Source organism: Pangasianodon hypophthalmus, chromosome 4 (genome assembly GCF_027358585.1).
Source record: "Pangasianodon hypophthalmus isolate fPanHyp1 chromosome 4, fPanHyp1.pri, whole genome shotgun sequence".
Lineage (NCBI taxonomy): Eukaryota > Metazoa > Chordata > Actinopteri > Siluriformes > Pangasiidae > Pangasianodon > Pangasianodon hypophthalmus.
Window position 1 is genome coordinate 3,542,673 of NC_069713.1, and position 14,161 is coordinate 3,556,833.

The following is a 14,161-nucleotide window of genomic DNA, read 5'->3' on the forward strand; positions in this document are numbered from 1 at the left end:
GTGACACTGTTTGACCCAAAAGAGGGAATCAGACACTGGACAAAAGTGTAAGCATAATGTTTCTAGAAATATATTTTATACAGTACTCTGCAAAAGTCTTGGCACTCTAGATTTTTTAGTACAAACTTTGTTATAGGTTTTTATTTTGTAACTTCTACATTATTGATTCAGTACAAAAACATTTTAGATTCCAAACATTAGTTTTCCAGCACAAAATGAGATCTTACACAAAAATGTTTGTACGTCAGTAAAGAAAGCAGCAGATTCCATAAGAGACACTTTTCAGATAAAAACATAATGAAGGCTGCTGGGTTTCGCTGCAGAAATAAGAAGCGAGTCGACAGTCAAAGTCTCCAGAAGAACTGTGGCTGCTTCTGCAAGATGCTCAGTAACACTTCCAGCTCATTTCCTTATAAAACTGCACACACTGCACCTCAGATACTGCTTTATTTTAAAAGCGAAGGATTGTCACATTAAATATTGACTTTCTTTCATTTATTACTGTTTACTGCTCTTTATAGGATTTTTCTTTTAAATGTAGAAACATTTAATTTCATTATTTTTGAAGGCATCTTTGCTCTACAGCATTTCTTTGCATGTGCCTAAGACTTTTGCACAGCAGTGTATATCTCTAAAATATATTTTTAACTATAATTATGCCATGTTTTTAGCACTTTCTTCATGAGTTTGAAAGAGAAAAGAATTGAATCATGTAGTTCATCAGGAAATGTCTGCCAACTGGTGGCAGAAATCTGTAGTTGTGTCATTAAGGGAAATCCCAGGAGTGGCCTTATGATGTCACACAGCAGAAATGAAACTACAGTGTAAAGACCAGATTTTCATAAACAGAAAACGAGTTTCTTTCATCAGAACGGCAAATCTCAAGCTTCTCCTTTTTAAGCAACTAAATCCACTGTAGGTAAAACTCTAATTCTAATATTATTATTTCTGATATTGTTGAATATTATCTTTATATGATTTGTTCTATTTTTCTGTAATATTCAAAATTCTGTTGACCCAAAACATTTCTGTATTTAAGTTTAGCACTTTTTTAATATGTGTAGAGCTGTTGCATCTGAGGAAGGTACTGTATATAACACAATGAACAGGTTAAAGAACAGGGTTTTAGGAATGGTGGAATGTGTATAGTGCCTCCCACTTTAATGTTTTAATTTCATAATAATATACCTATTTAGGATTTCATTCATAATTCAGTTAATAGGATTAGAGCAGGAAAAATACGGAAAGTTTCTTAGGTTTCGTATAGTCATATGTCTGTCTCCTGTGTCAGTCATGGCTTCCTCCAGCAGTGTCCTGTGTGAAGATCAGCTCCAGTGCTCCATCTGTCTGGAGGTGTTCACTGATCCAGTCTCTACTCCATGTGGACACAACTTCTGTATGATCTGTCTCAGAGAGTTCTGGGACAGCAGTTCACACTGCCAGTGTCCAATGTGTAAGACGGAATTCCCTAAACGTCCTGATCTACGTGTGAATACGTTCATCTCTGCACTTGCTGCTCCATTTAAGAAGTCAGTTCAGGAGAAATCCAGCAGCGCTGCAGATCCGCTTCCCTCTAAGCCTAAGAAGGTTCTGTGTGACTCCTGCACTGAGGAGAAGCTGGAGGCTCTAAAGTCCTGTCTGCACTGTGGAGTTTCTTTCTGTAACACTCATCTGATGCTCCATAAAACTACACCTAAACTCATGAAGCACAAACTGATGGAGCCTGTGGAGAACCTGGAGGACTACATCTGCCAGAAACATGAGAGACCCCTGGAGCTGTTCTGTAGAGACGACCAGACGTGTGTGTGTCAGTTCTGTACTGAGACAGACCACAAAACTCACAGCACTGTTCCTATAGAGGAGGCGGCTGAAGAGAAGAAGGTGAGTGACTGAAAATTAATGAAGGATAATGTTTGCAAATCCTTTAGCCTCAGAAATATGACCTCTGTCTTATGAGTGAATACATGATGTATATTTTTCTCAGACTGAGTTGGGAAAGACACGAGCAGAAGTTCAGCAGATGATCCAGGAGCGACTGAAGAAGATTGAGGAACTCAAACACTCTGTAGAGATCAATAAAGTGAGTCTCTTAACTCACCTACAAAATAGCTTTTTTATAAAAACACATTAGCAGAATCAGGATCTAATTATATGAAATAAAATGATTCAGCTTGATTTGTCTCCTGTTAGAAAAACACAGAGAAGGAGAAACTAGACGTTGTGGAGATCTTCAGTGCTCTGATGCGCTGCATTGAGAGAAGCCAGGCTGAGCTGCTTAAGGTGATGGAGGAGAAGCAGAAAGCAGCAGAGAGGCAGGCTGAAGAGTTGATTAAAGAGCTGGAGCAGGAAATCACTGAGCTAAAGAGGAGAAACACTGAGCTGGAGCAGCTCTCACACACTGAGGATCACCTCCACCTCCTACAGGTCAGAGTCCCTCTGTTTCTCAATAGCATGCAGCACATGACAGGACAGCAGTCCCCATGCTGAGGGATTTCTCCTCTCTCCTGCTGTACTGTAGATTTCCCCGTCACTCCGAATCCCTCCACGTACCAAGAACTGGACTGATTTTAGTATTAACTCTCACCTGAGTGTGGAGACTCTGAGGAGAAATCTGTCTCAGCTTCAGGAGTCTCTGAGTAAGGAAATGGAGAAACTTGTTAAAACTGGTGTGTATTTAATCATTATTAAATATGCATTTGTATTAATGTTACACTGCCCTCTTGTGGTTAAATAATGAATCCAATTAAACTCATTGCATTAATCATTTCCAAACAGAACTGAAACGAATTTCACAATATGCAGGTATGTGAGCTTCCACTGATCACATTTATAAATGTATTCTGTACATATCCACTATTTCACACTGTCTACAATGATTTTAAATTGTGTATCTCTCTCACAGCGAATGTGACTCTGGATCCTGATACAGCACATCCTAAACTCATCCTGTCTGATGATGAGAAACAAGTAAGACACAAAAGATCCACAAAACAGAACCTCCCTGACAATCCGGAGAGGTTTGATGCTTCTCTGTATGTGCTGGGAAACGAGGGATTCTCTTCAGGGAGATTTTACTATGAGGTGCAGGTTCAAGGAAAAACAGACTGGATTTTAGGAGTGGCCAGAGAGTCTGTTAACAGGAAGGGACTGATTAAACCTTGCCCTGAAAATGGATACTGGTGTGTGTGGAAACGAAATGATGATAAATATTCGGCCTGGGACTCTCCTCGTGTCTCCCTCTCCATGAAACAGGTTCCTCGGAAAGTGGGGGTGTTTGTGGATTATGAGGAAGGTCTGATCTCCTTCTATGATGTTGAGGCCATGTTTCATATCTATTCTTTCATTGGTCAGACTTTCACTGAGAAACTTTATCCAATATTCAGCCCCTGCAATGATAACAGAGGTCACAATGTAGAACCTCTGGTCATCTTGTAATGGAATTAAACAGTAATTCTTTAATTGATTTCATTTCTGCTATGAACACCTTATCAGCCTCACCTTGAGTTGATTCCTGCCTTAACAATGTGCAATAATCTTTTTTAATCATTTAATGCATTTATGTGTACTTGATTTGTATTGACAACCTTATAGTTTGTCCCTATGACAAACTATAAATAAATGAATAAATAATTACTGTTATGAGCACTAATTACTTTAATCCAAAAATCAATTCTGAAACTGGAACTTCAGACAGTTTCACCTGGGGCATGTTCAGGAAATCGTGTATTTACAGTAGCAATTATGTGTTAAGATTTTACTCTACAGTGTCTATACAGTCTGTCTATACACTCTCCTCTCACTGGATGTCAGTGTTTAGTTGATTAAAGGTAATATTCATGCTTGGCTGTAGACCCGTGAGCCTCTAGTAGTGAAAGAAATTGTAAAATGATATATTTTGAACTTAATCTAGGTTTGTATTTGGGTAAGCTTGGGTTACTGAAAAAAGCACTGTATAAATAAAACATCTTTTTACTTTTGTAACAGCTTTTGTTTTCTTTTGACCTGAACTTTTATCTTTAACTCTCAGTCATTCTCAAACTGGGTCTGGCGACACCAAGTGGTCCATGAAGCACGGCCTGGCCTACCTGGTGTCTCACCGTATCAACATGGCTATCTCAGTAAATAATGAATTCTTCCAGCCAGCACATTGCGATCTAGGGGACATGTGTTTACACGTGTGCTAAATTCAACATATATGTGCCCTGTATGTGTGTTTAAGGTACAAACATATATATTGTCATTTTTTTTCAGATATTGATCAAACTGTTTTGAGGGTTATTACATTGCAGTAATTACTAATGATAAAAGCCAATGTGCTTAAATAGAAGAAGAATCATTTAAGCACTGCATGGAAACAGAAAGCCGTAATCAGCACTGTGTATTGGACATTCAGCTTTAACGACGTTGCTGATGACATGCAATGTCTGGCTTTTTCTTCCAAGGTAAAAAAAAAGAAAACTTTACCTCTACCTACAGTTGTGTAGAGTTGCCATTTGTATGCAAATGACAACATTGTGCCAGTCATGTACAATGTGTGAATTTTAGTTGGAGATGTTTAAAATGATCTCGCCACCACTGATCTTCTGTCCTGATAGTCAAATCAAATCCTAATATCAAATTTCTGATTACATAAATGCAATCCTGCTGACAGTCCATACACTAAATCGGGTGTAATTATATTAACAATTTCCTGCATTTGTGTGAGATTTATTTTACTCTCTGAAGTTTATTTATAGTTTTAAAAATATACCTTTTATCATCTCAGTTTGGTTGGACATTAGAGGCTCTTATTTAGGATTAAAACCATGCACAAAGAATAATTAACAAGTCTTAATAATAATAATGTTAAAGAATGTACATGACCATAAGCAGAGCCTGGAGAAGAGCTGAGCAGTGATGGTATAAACTGAGTACACACTGAGTGCACTTTCTATTTCAATCAAGTATTAAAGGTATAAAATAGTGAATGCATTCTGTGGTAGGAAGAGAAGTCTTGGATGTTTCAGTGTAATATTAGTGCGTCTCTTTCACCTCTGCTGCTGCATTTTCTGAATTCTGAAAAAATTACAATTTTACTGTGAACTCACATAGGACGTGCCAGATCTGTTACTGTGAACCTGTGAACTCAACACTAAATAAAATAAAAATATTTACACTGTAGTCTTATTTTATCCAAGTAATAGTGTCTACTCTTAAACGCCTAAGCATAGAACTTACATACTCACCTGTGTAAGGGGTTTTGTAAGCAAAAATAAATAAAAAAATATGATTTACCTCAATAAGTATGTATACTTGATATGTTTTTGGACAGTTTTTTTTCTTTTCTTTGATTTTACATCAAGCAGATGTCAGCTGAATGGATCACGAAAAGAATCACTTCTCTGGTTCCAGGCATTGTGCAAACTTTTTATTTTTTTAAAAAATTTATTTATCATCAGTGTCAAAGATGTAAAATATAATTTAAGAAAAAATAAGGGATGTGAATGTCGTGCCATGGATGTAGACGTCAGCATTAAGCAGAAAGAGGTACATGAAACAGGCTCCTCAGAAGGTGGGAGTGTTTGTAGATTATGAGGAGGGTCTGATCTCCTTCTATGATGTTGATGCCAAATCTCATATTTATATTGCAGTAATGATGGAGGTAAAAATTCAGCACCACTGATCATCTGTCCTGTTAGTCAAATATAAAATAAATTTCTAAAAATGACTTTTATTCCTTAAAAAAATGAAAACAGTGTTAGTATGATCTGTCAGGTGTGTAAAGTTTCAATTAAAAATTAAATGAAGATTCATTTTTAAAAGCAGTTCTTTCTGTATAAATGAAAAAAGTAGAATTGAAGTCTAGAACTGTAAAATGTAATTGTTTTATTGCCGCTCGCACTGTGATGATCCTCCGTGCTAAAGTGGTCTAATCCTGTCATGATCCAACGTCACTCCTATAAATGATCTTCAAATCACATCCACCAGAATATATCTTCACTTTAAAAAATTACTTTAATAAAAAAATCTTTTAATATGGGTCAGATCTAATAACATGTTTTTTCTTATTTGCAGTAATTAGGTAAAATAAGTAGGAGTTCAGCTTTTAAGCTTTTGGGCCCAAAATAACATCCTCCCAGAGTGAATTAATTTAATTGGGTAGCTTTATTTTCTGTAATTTTTAATGTTCTGAAGGTTGTTTCTATATCAAATACGTATAAGGACTAAATAGTTAAGAATTAAAAAAGTTATTGTTTAATTATTTTTTTGTTTTATTTTCAGTCTGTGCAGTTAGCTGCCAAATCCATACACACAAAATAAATACAAAATGCAAACTTACGTAAAACCTAAAAAATTATTGACATACTATACAGCTTTTAATGTGCAGTTAATATTATTTTATTATTATGAAATAATGTTTTTTTTTTTGAGATGCATCTCTAACGCAGCTTCACTGAAATAAATTTTTCTCCTGCTGTATTTACTTTCTCAGATCTTGGATAACTGTAGTCTGCTAAATTCTTTGCTTTTATTGGCTCACTACTTTTACACCTGCATAAATGAGGGTGTGTTTCATGTAAATTAGATAGCCATGAGGGTAAATTAGAGTGTTGTATACATAGGATATGTAAATAAGGGACTAGTGGGCGGAGCTTGCATCCAAGCAAGATTCTGTCACTCTCTCTCTCTCTCTCTCTTTGCAAAGCCACGACTGACCACCAGAGGCTGCACTCTCCTGAGTCTTCATTTCATCTCCTGTAATCATTTTCCTTACCTGATTAAGTATTTTAAGAAGATGAAGTATTAAGTAGTTCATTATTTGTAAAGTAACATCTTTCTTTAGACTATTTTTGTTGCTGTGATATGCACCATTATGTCATAGTATTATTTTTTTTCTCTAAATATTATTCTTGTAGTATCATATATTATGACTTTATTTCCTCAAAATGTTACGTTATTCTCGAAATCTTGTATTTGTTTTTTTTTTTTAAAAAGTGGCCTCTAAAACAAGCGGCACTAAATGATGACACAATAACGTATGATCAGGGGCGTCGGCCCACGGGTAATGCTGGCCCTGACTCCAAAAACCTGGAAAATAAAGTTAATTTTGGTTTCTAAATTTGATATTCTCTATTGCTAGAGCCATATGATATTCGATATGATATTGTAATAAAACGAGAGTAAGTTCTGCTTATCTGTGTGTTGTTTCTAGCATCATAGATTATTGATGACTATAGAGAGCAACTAGCTAGAGATTAGCTGATTAGAGAAAGACAGAGAGAGAGAGAGAGAGAGAAAGAGAGAAAGAGAGAGAGAGAGAGAGAGAACAGGTGAGTCTAATGTGTTATACCAGGGGTGTCCAGTCTTATCCGGATGAAAACCTGCACCCACACCAGCCCTTTGCAGATAAGACTGGACATTGGATACTAATGTACTGTCCCAAAAGCGCACCTGTTGATCTTCCTTTTTGGTTAAAATGTCGAGCTTCACTTGAGCTCAGCCTCAGAGTCAGTTTTTTAAGTGAATATCACTTAATCACTATAAATTATTTATACAGTAAAATAAGCATGAAACAATTTTCCTGCTGCAATTTTCCCTTGGAAGAAGTGTGTGATGTTCCTCACTGCAGACACCTACCAAAAATTCTCCCCAATTGTGTAGACTGTGTTAGTGCTCATATACAACAATGATTTAGATACAAGCTTGATTTACAAACCTCTAATCCTGACTATCTTAATCCCTCTGCCAGGACTGGGAAGAAATGCACTTATGAGGAAGATATCTAGCAGGATTTAACAGTGAAACCTTGTATTTCACTTTATAAGTAGCTTTTGATTGTCTGAATCACTGCCACTGCTGTAATGTTAATTTCCTGTGTTGTGTTTTGGACATTTTCAGTGTTGTGTTAGTCCTGTACATCAGTGTACCAGTGTGTAGACATGCAGTAAGAGTAATAACACTTCTGTTTGATTCCTCATTTACTCCTGAACTTTACTGCACTGAGATCCTCTACTTACACTGAATAATACTGCAGGATCCAGTTTCTGCTTTTAGCAATCGAAATAAAGTACACATTCTCGTGGTAATGCTTTTTACTTTTTCTATTTTAAAAATACAGAATGCTGATATTTACAAACGCAGAGTACAAAAGAGTAGTTGCTCAGAGTTTTCTCTTTGAATTACTTGTACCGCATACCGTATCTTTCATAATGTTTGGGGCAAAGGCATTTTTTTTGCCTCTGTACTCCACAGTTTTAAGTGTACATTCTCAGATTTGAATAAATTTTAGCTTTATCATGTAGGAATTACAGCAATTTTTATACATAGCTCCATTTTTCAGTAGTTTGTATTAGCAATATGGGTGTAGTTTCTAATAAAGCCTGCTACATTTCAACTCATGAAGAGGTTTTTCAGTCAGTTTTTCAGTCTAGTTAAACAAATCCAGTCAACAACAAGGAAGTGTGTACGATGCTGAGCTACTAACAGCATGAAATTAAGGCGACAAATCAGTATTATTTAAAATCTACAAAATAACATTAAAGAAAAAGGAATTATGAAATTATTTCTACATCAAATGGATCCTCTTGTATTGATGAACTTTGCTCACTCCTCTATGACTGCATTCTCGATTCTGTCTTCATCCGTGCGAGCTGTTAAAGAAATGTACAAAATTGTTTGTTTAACTGCAAGTTAGTTCCAGGTGTTTATAACAGAAAAGCAACCAAACTGTGTTTGTGACAGCGATTGAGGAAAAATGTGTTAGAAAAAAATTAATCATTCATTCAATCATCTTCAGTAACTGCAAAATGTAGGTCAGAGATTCTTTTACACTTATTACAACTAATGATTAAAGTCAGTTGTCAGTTTTTGAGATTGTTTGTCACACTGATTGAAGCAGCTGTTGTGTAAATTCACTTTCAGATCTGAGGAGAAACAGATATGCTGTGTTTTATATCATATCCTACTTATATTTAAATCTTACTGTGAGTGTGTTTTAGAACAAGTGCTTTAACACTCAAGTGTGGATTTTTATTTATATTATTTTAAAATGCTAATATTGGGACAAATGGTTTTCCTGAGGCGAAAATGTTTTTCTCAGACTAATTAAGGTTAGTGTGCTTGTTATGTGAAATGTAGAGATGTACTGAAAGAGTTCTTACCTCGAGCTCTGTAACATTTGACCAGCAGAATGATGGTCACCAGCAGATACGGAGAGGCCGTCACTACACTACTGATCAGCATGAGCACTGAGAATGGAGCTTCTGCACGTGATGGACCTGAAGCTGTGTAAAATAATCATTATTATAACACTTTATTCATGCTGAATTGCATATTTTAGCTCAATCTGCTGTACAAATAAATTCATTTTCAATTATGTGCACAAATGTAACATAGCATATTGTACACAGAGTTCCATAAACTAAGAATTATAGATTACATTATGTAAAGCTACTGAGTTCAACACATTAAGTCACAGTTGTATTTAAATGAATATTTAAATGATTTCTCACCTCTGACTGAGAGCCAGCTTTTCAGTGACTCTCCTCTCTCTGGGTGTTTACAGTGGTAGAAACCTTCATCTGACTTTGAGACAGTTTGGATGATCATCTCTCCTGTAGTCTGTGTCTGGAGAACTGATCCATCTTTATAGAAATCAGCTGGGAGGTTTGAGGAATTTGTGTTGCGATATAAACAGCGTAGAGTCAGAGGATGTCCCTCAGTCACAGGATGGACAGGACTCTCCAGGATCACATCACCATCTAGAACACAGAAAATCACGTGTACAGCAAAAAGGATTACGACATGAACATTTCAACAATTCAATATCCTATTTATAATAAAATCATAAAATGGATTAATTTATATGTAATATAGTATAAGGCGAAAGCTACATAGGCTGGATTAGTTGTTATCATTATTTGAACAAACTCTGAACACCACTCCTTGATTCCACAGTGAAATCCATTAGTGTTATAGTGTTTTCTGGTGTTGAATGGGATGAAAACTCTTTAAATGAGGAATGTAAAACTAGAGTTATGTAGAGCCGCATTACAGCCTCATTCAGTGTTTTAGCTGCTCTACAGTAGCTGATTCAGCTCATGAGAGAAACTCGACTGTGCCATTCTGTTTCTGTCTTCAGGTAATATTAAAATTATGAAACATTCCGAACTTTCAAAACATTCCTGATTTTCCCAGGTGGAAACTCAGAGTTCTGAATATTCTGTAATGAAATTTCCCTTCTCCTTTAGCAATAAACACACTACATGAAGACTCACCATGCACTGTGATGTTGACAGGATTACTGTTTTCTCCTGATTCAGAGTGACACCAGCAAACTCCAGTGTGTGATGTGGAGAGGAAGCTGATTTTACATGTAGATCCTGTAACTGATCCCCACCATGAACAATCTGACTCTGCCCCTCTATGTGTGTATCGCCCTACTGTCCATCCAGTAGAGTTACTCTGGTCCTCACAGCTCAGTGAGAGAGAGGCTTTAGTAAAGTGTTGAGTTCTGCTGGGATTGATGATCAGAGAGCCTGGAGGAGATTCACCTTAAACACAGAAAATTATAATTCACATGTATTATTATGATTTTGATTTCATAACATAAGTGAAGTGAAGTGACTTGTGTCCAAGTATGGTGACCCATACTCGGAATTTGTGCTCTGCATTTAACCCATCCAAGTGCACACACACAGTAGTGAACACACACACACACCGTGAACACACACCCGGAGCAGTGGGCAGCCTTTTTTGCTGCGGCGCCCGGGGAGCAGTTGGGGGTTCAGTGCCTTGCTCAAGGGTCTCACCTCAGTCGTGGTATTGAGGGTGGAAGAGAGCGCTAGTCATTCACTCCCCCCACCTACAATCCCTGCCGGACCTGAGACTCGACTTCAGGTTCACCTTCGGGTTGCAAGTCCGACTCTCTATCCATTAGGCCACGACTGCCCCCACTTGCACGTTTACACCTCATTTAATTAAACTGTGCTATCTGAATGAGAATAATCCTCTACCAGTGCTCAGGGCTATTCGACTGCCTTAAACCTTCCTCACTCAGGAGAGTGAATATAAAGATTTTTACACCAAACGTTAGCAATGCTGTAACTGTCCACATTAATCATAAACACTGTGTTAATTTAATATTACATTACATGTCTATTTTCGACACTCCAACCCAGCAGGGATATTTTTCCTCACCAGTGATCCATAGTGGCTGTTGGTTGCTGTAACTTCTGTAACGGGTTGATTCTCCTCTCTGTGATTCACACACATAAACTCCTGTGTGATTAAGAGCAGCAGGACTGAGAGTGTAGAAGCCTCCATAAACGATATCACCATGACTGTCTCTTATTATTCTGTAAGGAACAGCTGTGTGCCAGCTGAACTTCCAGCCTGTAGAGGAGTCTGTAACCTCACAGCTTAGAGTCACTGAGTCTCCTTCAGTCAGCCAGCTCTGTGGAGATACACTCAGTACTGGCCGTGGGCTCTCTGTTACACAGGAAATACAAAATTATAAATCTAATCATTTACTTTATCCACAATAACAGTCTTGCCATGAATGTCTGTTTTTATTTATATGCAGTAAATATATTTTATCATTACAGTGAATTTGTGCTGAACCCTCATCATCTCTTCTACCATATTTTATGAAATTGTTTTATTTTTATTCAGCTGTAAATATGACTTTATAAATGGCTGTGGGTTCATATGTTTAATTACATACATGCAACCAGTGTTTGAGACATGTTATGTTCAGTATTTACAGTATTAATATTTGTAATTACTTTTTATTTGTCATGCAAAGTATGGAGTATTCACACTGTTTCTTATAATGTAATTACGTGAAGATGATTTCTTACATTTAAAGTCTCAGGTTTCAGCCATACACTGTACTTTTTTTATTTTACCGTAGTTTAATGAGTATTTCTTTATCAGGCTTACAGACATTAGGCATGTGTTCATTCTTCGTGTCATCATCACTGGGTGGTTTACTTTTGCTAAATAAGTGGTAACACCATACATCCACTAGTCTGTATCTCACACAGGAGAGTGAATCTCATCTGCACTTATCTGCATTTTCTTAAAAAAAATGTGATGACTTCCTACAGTAAAGTCATGGCAAAAAAAAAAAAAAAAAGGCTGAAAATTCTACAGCCTTTCACAATCAATTCCAAAGATTGGAAAGGGGAGCTACTTTCTGTTGTTCCACTAGTGGGTGAAATAGTGCAATAAACTCAGGGCCATAAACTCAGCACCTGACAATACGTACTAATGATGTATTCCTTCATCGCAGGCTAAAAAGGTTGATGCTGTGATGTCTCTGATAATATAAACCCAAACATACAGTACATTGCAAAAGTCTTAGGCACCCTATTTTTTTTTTAGTACAAACTTTGTTATAGGTTTTTATTTTATAACTTCTACATTATTGATTCAGTACAAAAACATTTTAGATTCCAAACATTAGTTTTCCAGCACAAAACTAAATGTTACAGAAAAATGTTTGTATGTCAGTAAAGAAAGCAGCAGATTCCATAAGAGACACTTTTCAGATAAAAACATAATGAAGGCTGCTGGGTTTCGCTGCAGAAATAAGAAGCGAGTCGACAGTCAAAGTCTCCAGAAGAACTGTGGCTGCTTCTGCAAGATGCTCAGTAACACTTCCAGCTCATTTCCTTATAAAACTGCACACACTGCACCTGGCACTACTATTTCTTTTTAAAGCGAAGGATCGTGACACCAAATATTGACTTTGTTTCATTTGTTACTGTTTACTGCTGTTTACAGTATTTTTTTTAATGTAGAAACATTTAATTTCATTATTTTTGAAGGCATCTTTGCTCTGTAGTATTTCTTTGCATGTGCCTAAGACCTTTGCACAGCACTGTATAATCCCAATTAAATCCATTTCAGTTACAGCCTGTAATACTACAAAATGCGGGAAAAGTGCAAAGGAGGGTGAATTATTCATTTTTGCTGTGTACTATCAATCAGATTCATTCACCACAATTATACTGTAATCATAAAACTACACAATCCAGATGCTACTGCCACAGACTCACCTGATACAGTCAGTGTAACAGCATCACTGATCTCTGAGCTCTGAGAGTCACTGCTCTGTCCTCTGCAGGTGTAGTCACCACCGTCAGAGTCTCTAACAGACCAGATACTCAACTGCTGCATTGTGCTATCTGTGTCAAATCCGTAGAATATTTCAAGGTAGAGTGAGTTATTATTCTTATACCAGCTGTATGTCCACTCAGTGTCTCCTCCTCCCTGTATGTCACATCTGAGAGTAACAGTCTCTCCAACGAACACATGTTTATCAGGCTTTATCAACACCACAGCTTGAGGACTCCCTATAAAATATTCTATTATTAATAAAGTAATTCCCAAGAGTGCAGAGGTGAACAGAGTCGTTTAAACACTAGAACAGAATCATTTCAAACAACATCATGAATAATTAAATTATAAGTAAACATACAATTTGAAATACTGACAAAAAAAATCCCAAAATACTCTAGTTGATATGTTGTCTAATTATAGAACCAGCAGAGACGTACTGTAGATCCCATATGGTAATGGGGTGCTTGTGCTTTTGGGAAAGATCTGAATTACTGTGTAGCAATGCTCCAAAATAATTTTTTCCCCATAGGGAATACACGAGTCATTTGACATCAATTTTAGGACAAGAAGACGGGACAAAAATCCTAAATCCTATGATTTACATATTATGTAAATTAGCTAAAAATCTAAGTGGGTGGAGGTAATTGGCACAAGTTGCAAATTATTACAGAATTAGCCAAGGAATTATGAGAAAAATGATCTCACAGTTCTCAAGATAGTATGGTATGGAAATGGTATGATATAGCGCCTCCCAGAACACCACCAGACCATAGATGCTACATGAAACTTGGCCATTATGTAGTGCTCCCTCCCTCAATTCAGGCAAAAGGGATGAGCATGATCTGCCTAATGTCATGTAAGACATCCTCCAGGTTTAATTCTGTGCTTAGTTTCCATAATTTCACTTTGGACGATGAAACACACAACAATTTTGTATTGACTTTATATTAATTGAGTCAAATCAAGAATCGCATTGGGATCTCGTGAATCGAAATCGAACCAAATCGGGGCATCTGTGCTGATACTCAGCCCTAATATGTGTGTGTGTGTGTGT

At 36.8% G+C, this 14,161-nt stretch overlaps 2 protein-coding genes across 2 annotated transcripts; one reads left to right on the forward strand and one right to left on the reverse strand.

Moving 5' to 3' along the window:
* The first annotated feature begins 790 nt into the window (after positions 1-790).
* LOC117597090 (nuclear factor 7, brain-like) lies at positions 791-3,894 on the forward strand. Its single transcript, XM_034303805.2, has 7 exons — positions 791-915; positions 1,292-1,881; positions 1,985-2,080; positions 2,191-2,424; positions 2,519-2,666; positions 2,776-2,802; positions 2,903-3,894. Exons 2-7 carry the CDS (start codon positions 1,294-1,296, stop codon positions 3,433-3,435), a joined length of 1,626 nt encoding a protein of 541 aa, XP_034159696.2. The 5' UTR covers positions 791-915; positions 1,292-1,293; the 3' UTR covers positions 3,436-3,894.
* A 4,689-nt stretch (positions 3,895-8,583) lies between these two features.
* LOC113523993 (immunoglobulin superfamily member 1-like) lies at positions 8,584-14,120 on the reverse strand. The gene is made up of 7 exons (XM_053233243.1): positions 14,108-14,120; positions 13,044-13,340; positions 11,179-11,469; positions 10,257-10,532; positions 9,492-9,740; positions 9,141-9,263; positions 8,584-8,630 (listed from the first exon to the last, which is right to left on the reverse strand). The coding sequence occupies exons 1-7, from the start codon at positions 14,118-14,120 to the stop codon at positions 8,584-8,586; spliced, it is 1,296 nt and encodes a 431-aa protein (XP_053089218.1).
* Positions 14,121-14,161: the final 41 nt, after the last annotated feature.

What these genes read in the sequence shown, in the direction of transcription:
- LOC113523993 (XM_053233243.1), bottom strand. An exon ending in TGTTACACTGACTGTATCAG is followed by an intron (nt 11,470 to 13,043) that starts GTGAGTCTGTGG and finishes CCTGTGTAACAG; the next exon opens with AGAGCCCACGGCCAGTACTG. An exon ending in CAAATGTTACAGAGCTCGAG is followed by an intron (nt 8,631 to 9,140) that starts GTAAGAACTCTT and finishes TTTCTTTAACAG; the next exon opens with CTCGCACGGATGAAGACAGA.
- LOC117597090 (XM_034303805.2), top strand. Translation starts at nt 1,294, where the DNA reads ATGGCTTCCTCCAGCAGTGTCCTGTGTGAAGATCAGCTCCAGTGCTCC. An exon ending in ATCACCTCCACCTCCTACAG is followed by an intron (nt 2,425 to 2,518) that starts GTCAGAGTCCCT and finishes GCTGTACTGTAG; the next exon opens with ATTTCCCCGTCACTCCGAAT. An exon ending in GGAGAAACTTGTTAAAACTG is followed by an intron (nt 2,667 to 2,775) that starts GTGTGTATTTAA and finishes ATTTCCAAACAG; the next exon opens with AACTGAAACGAATTTCACAA.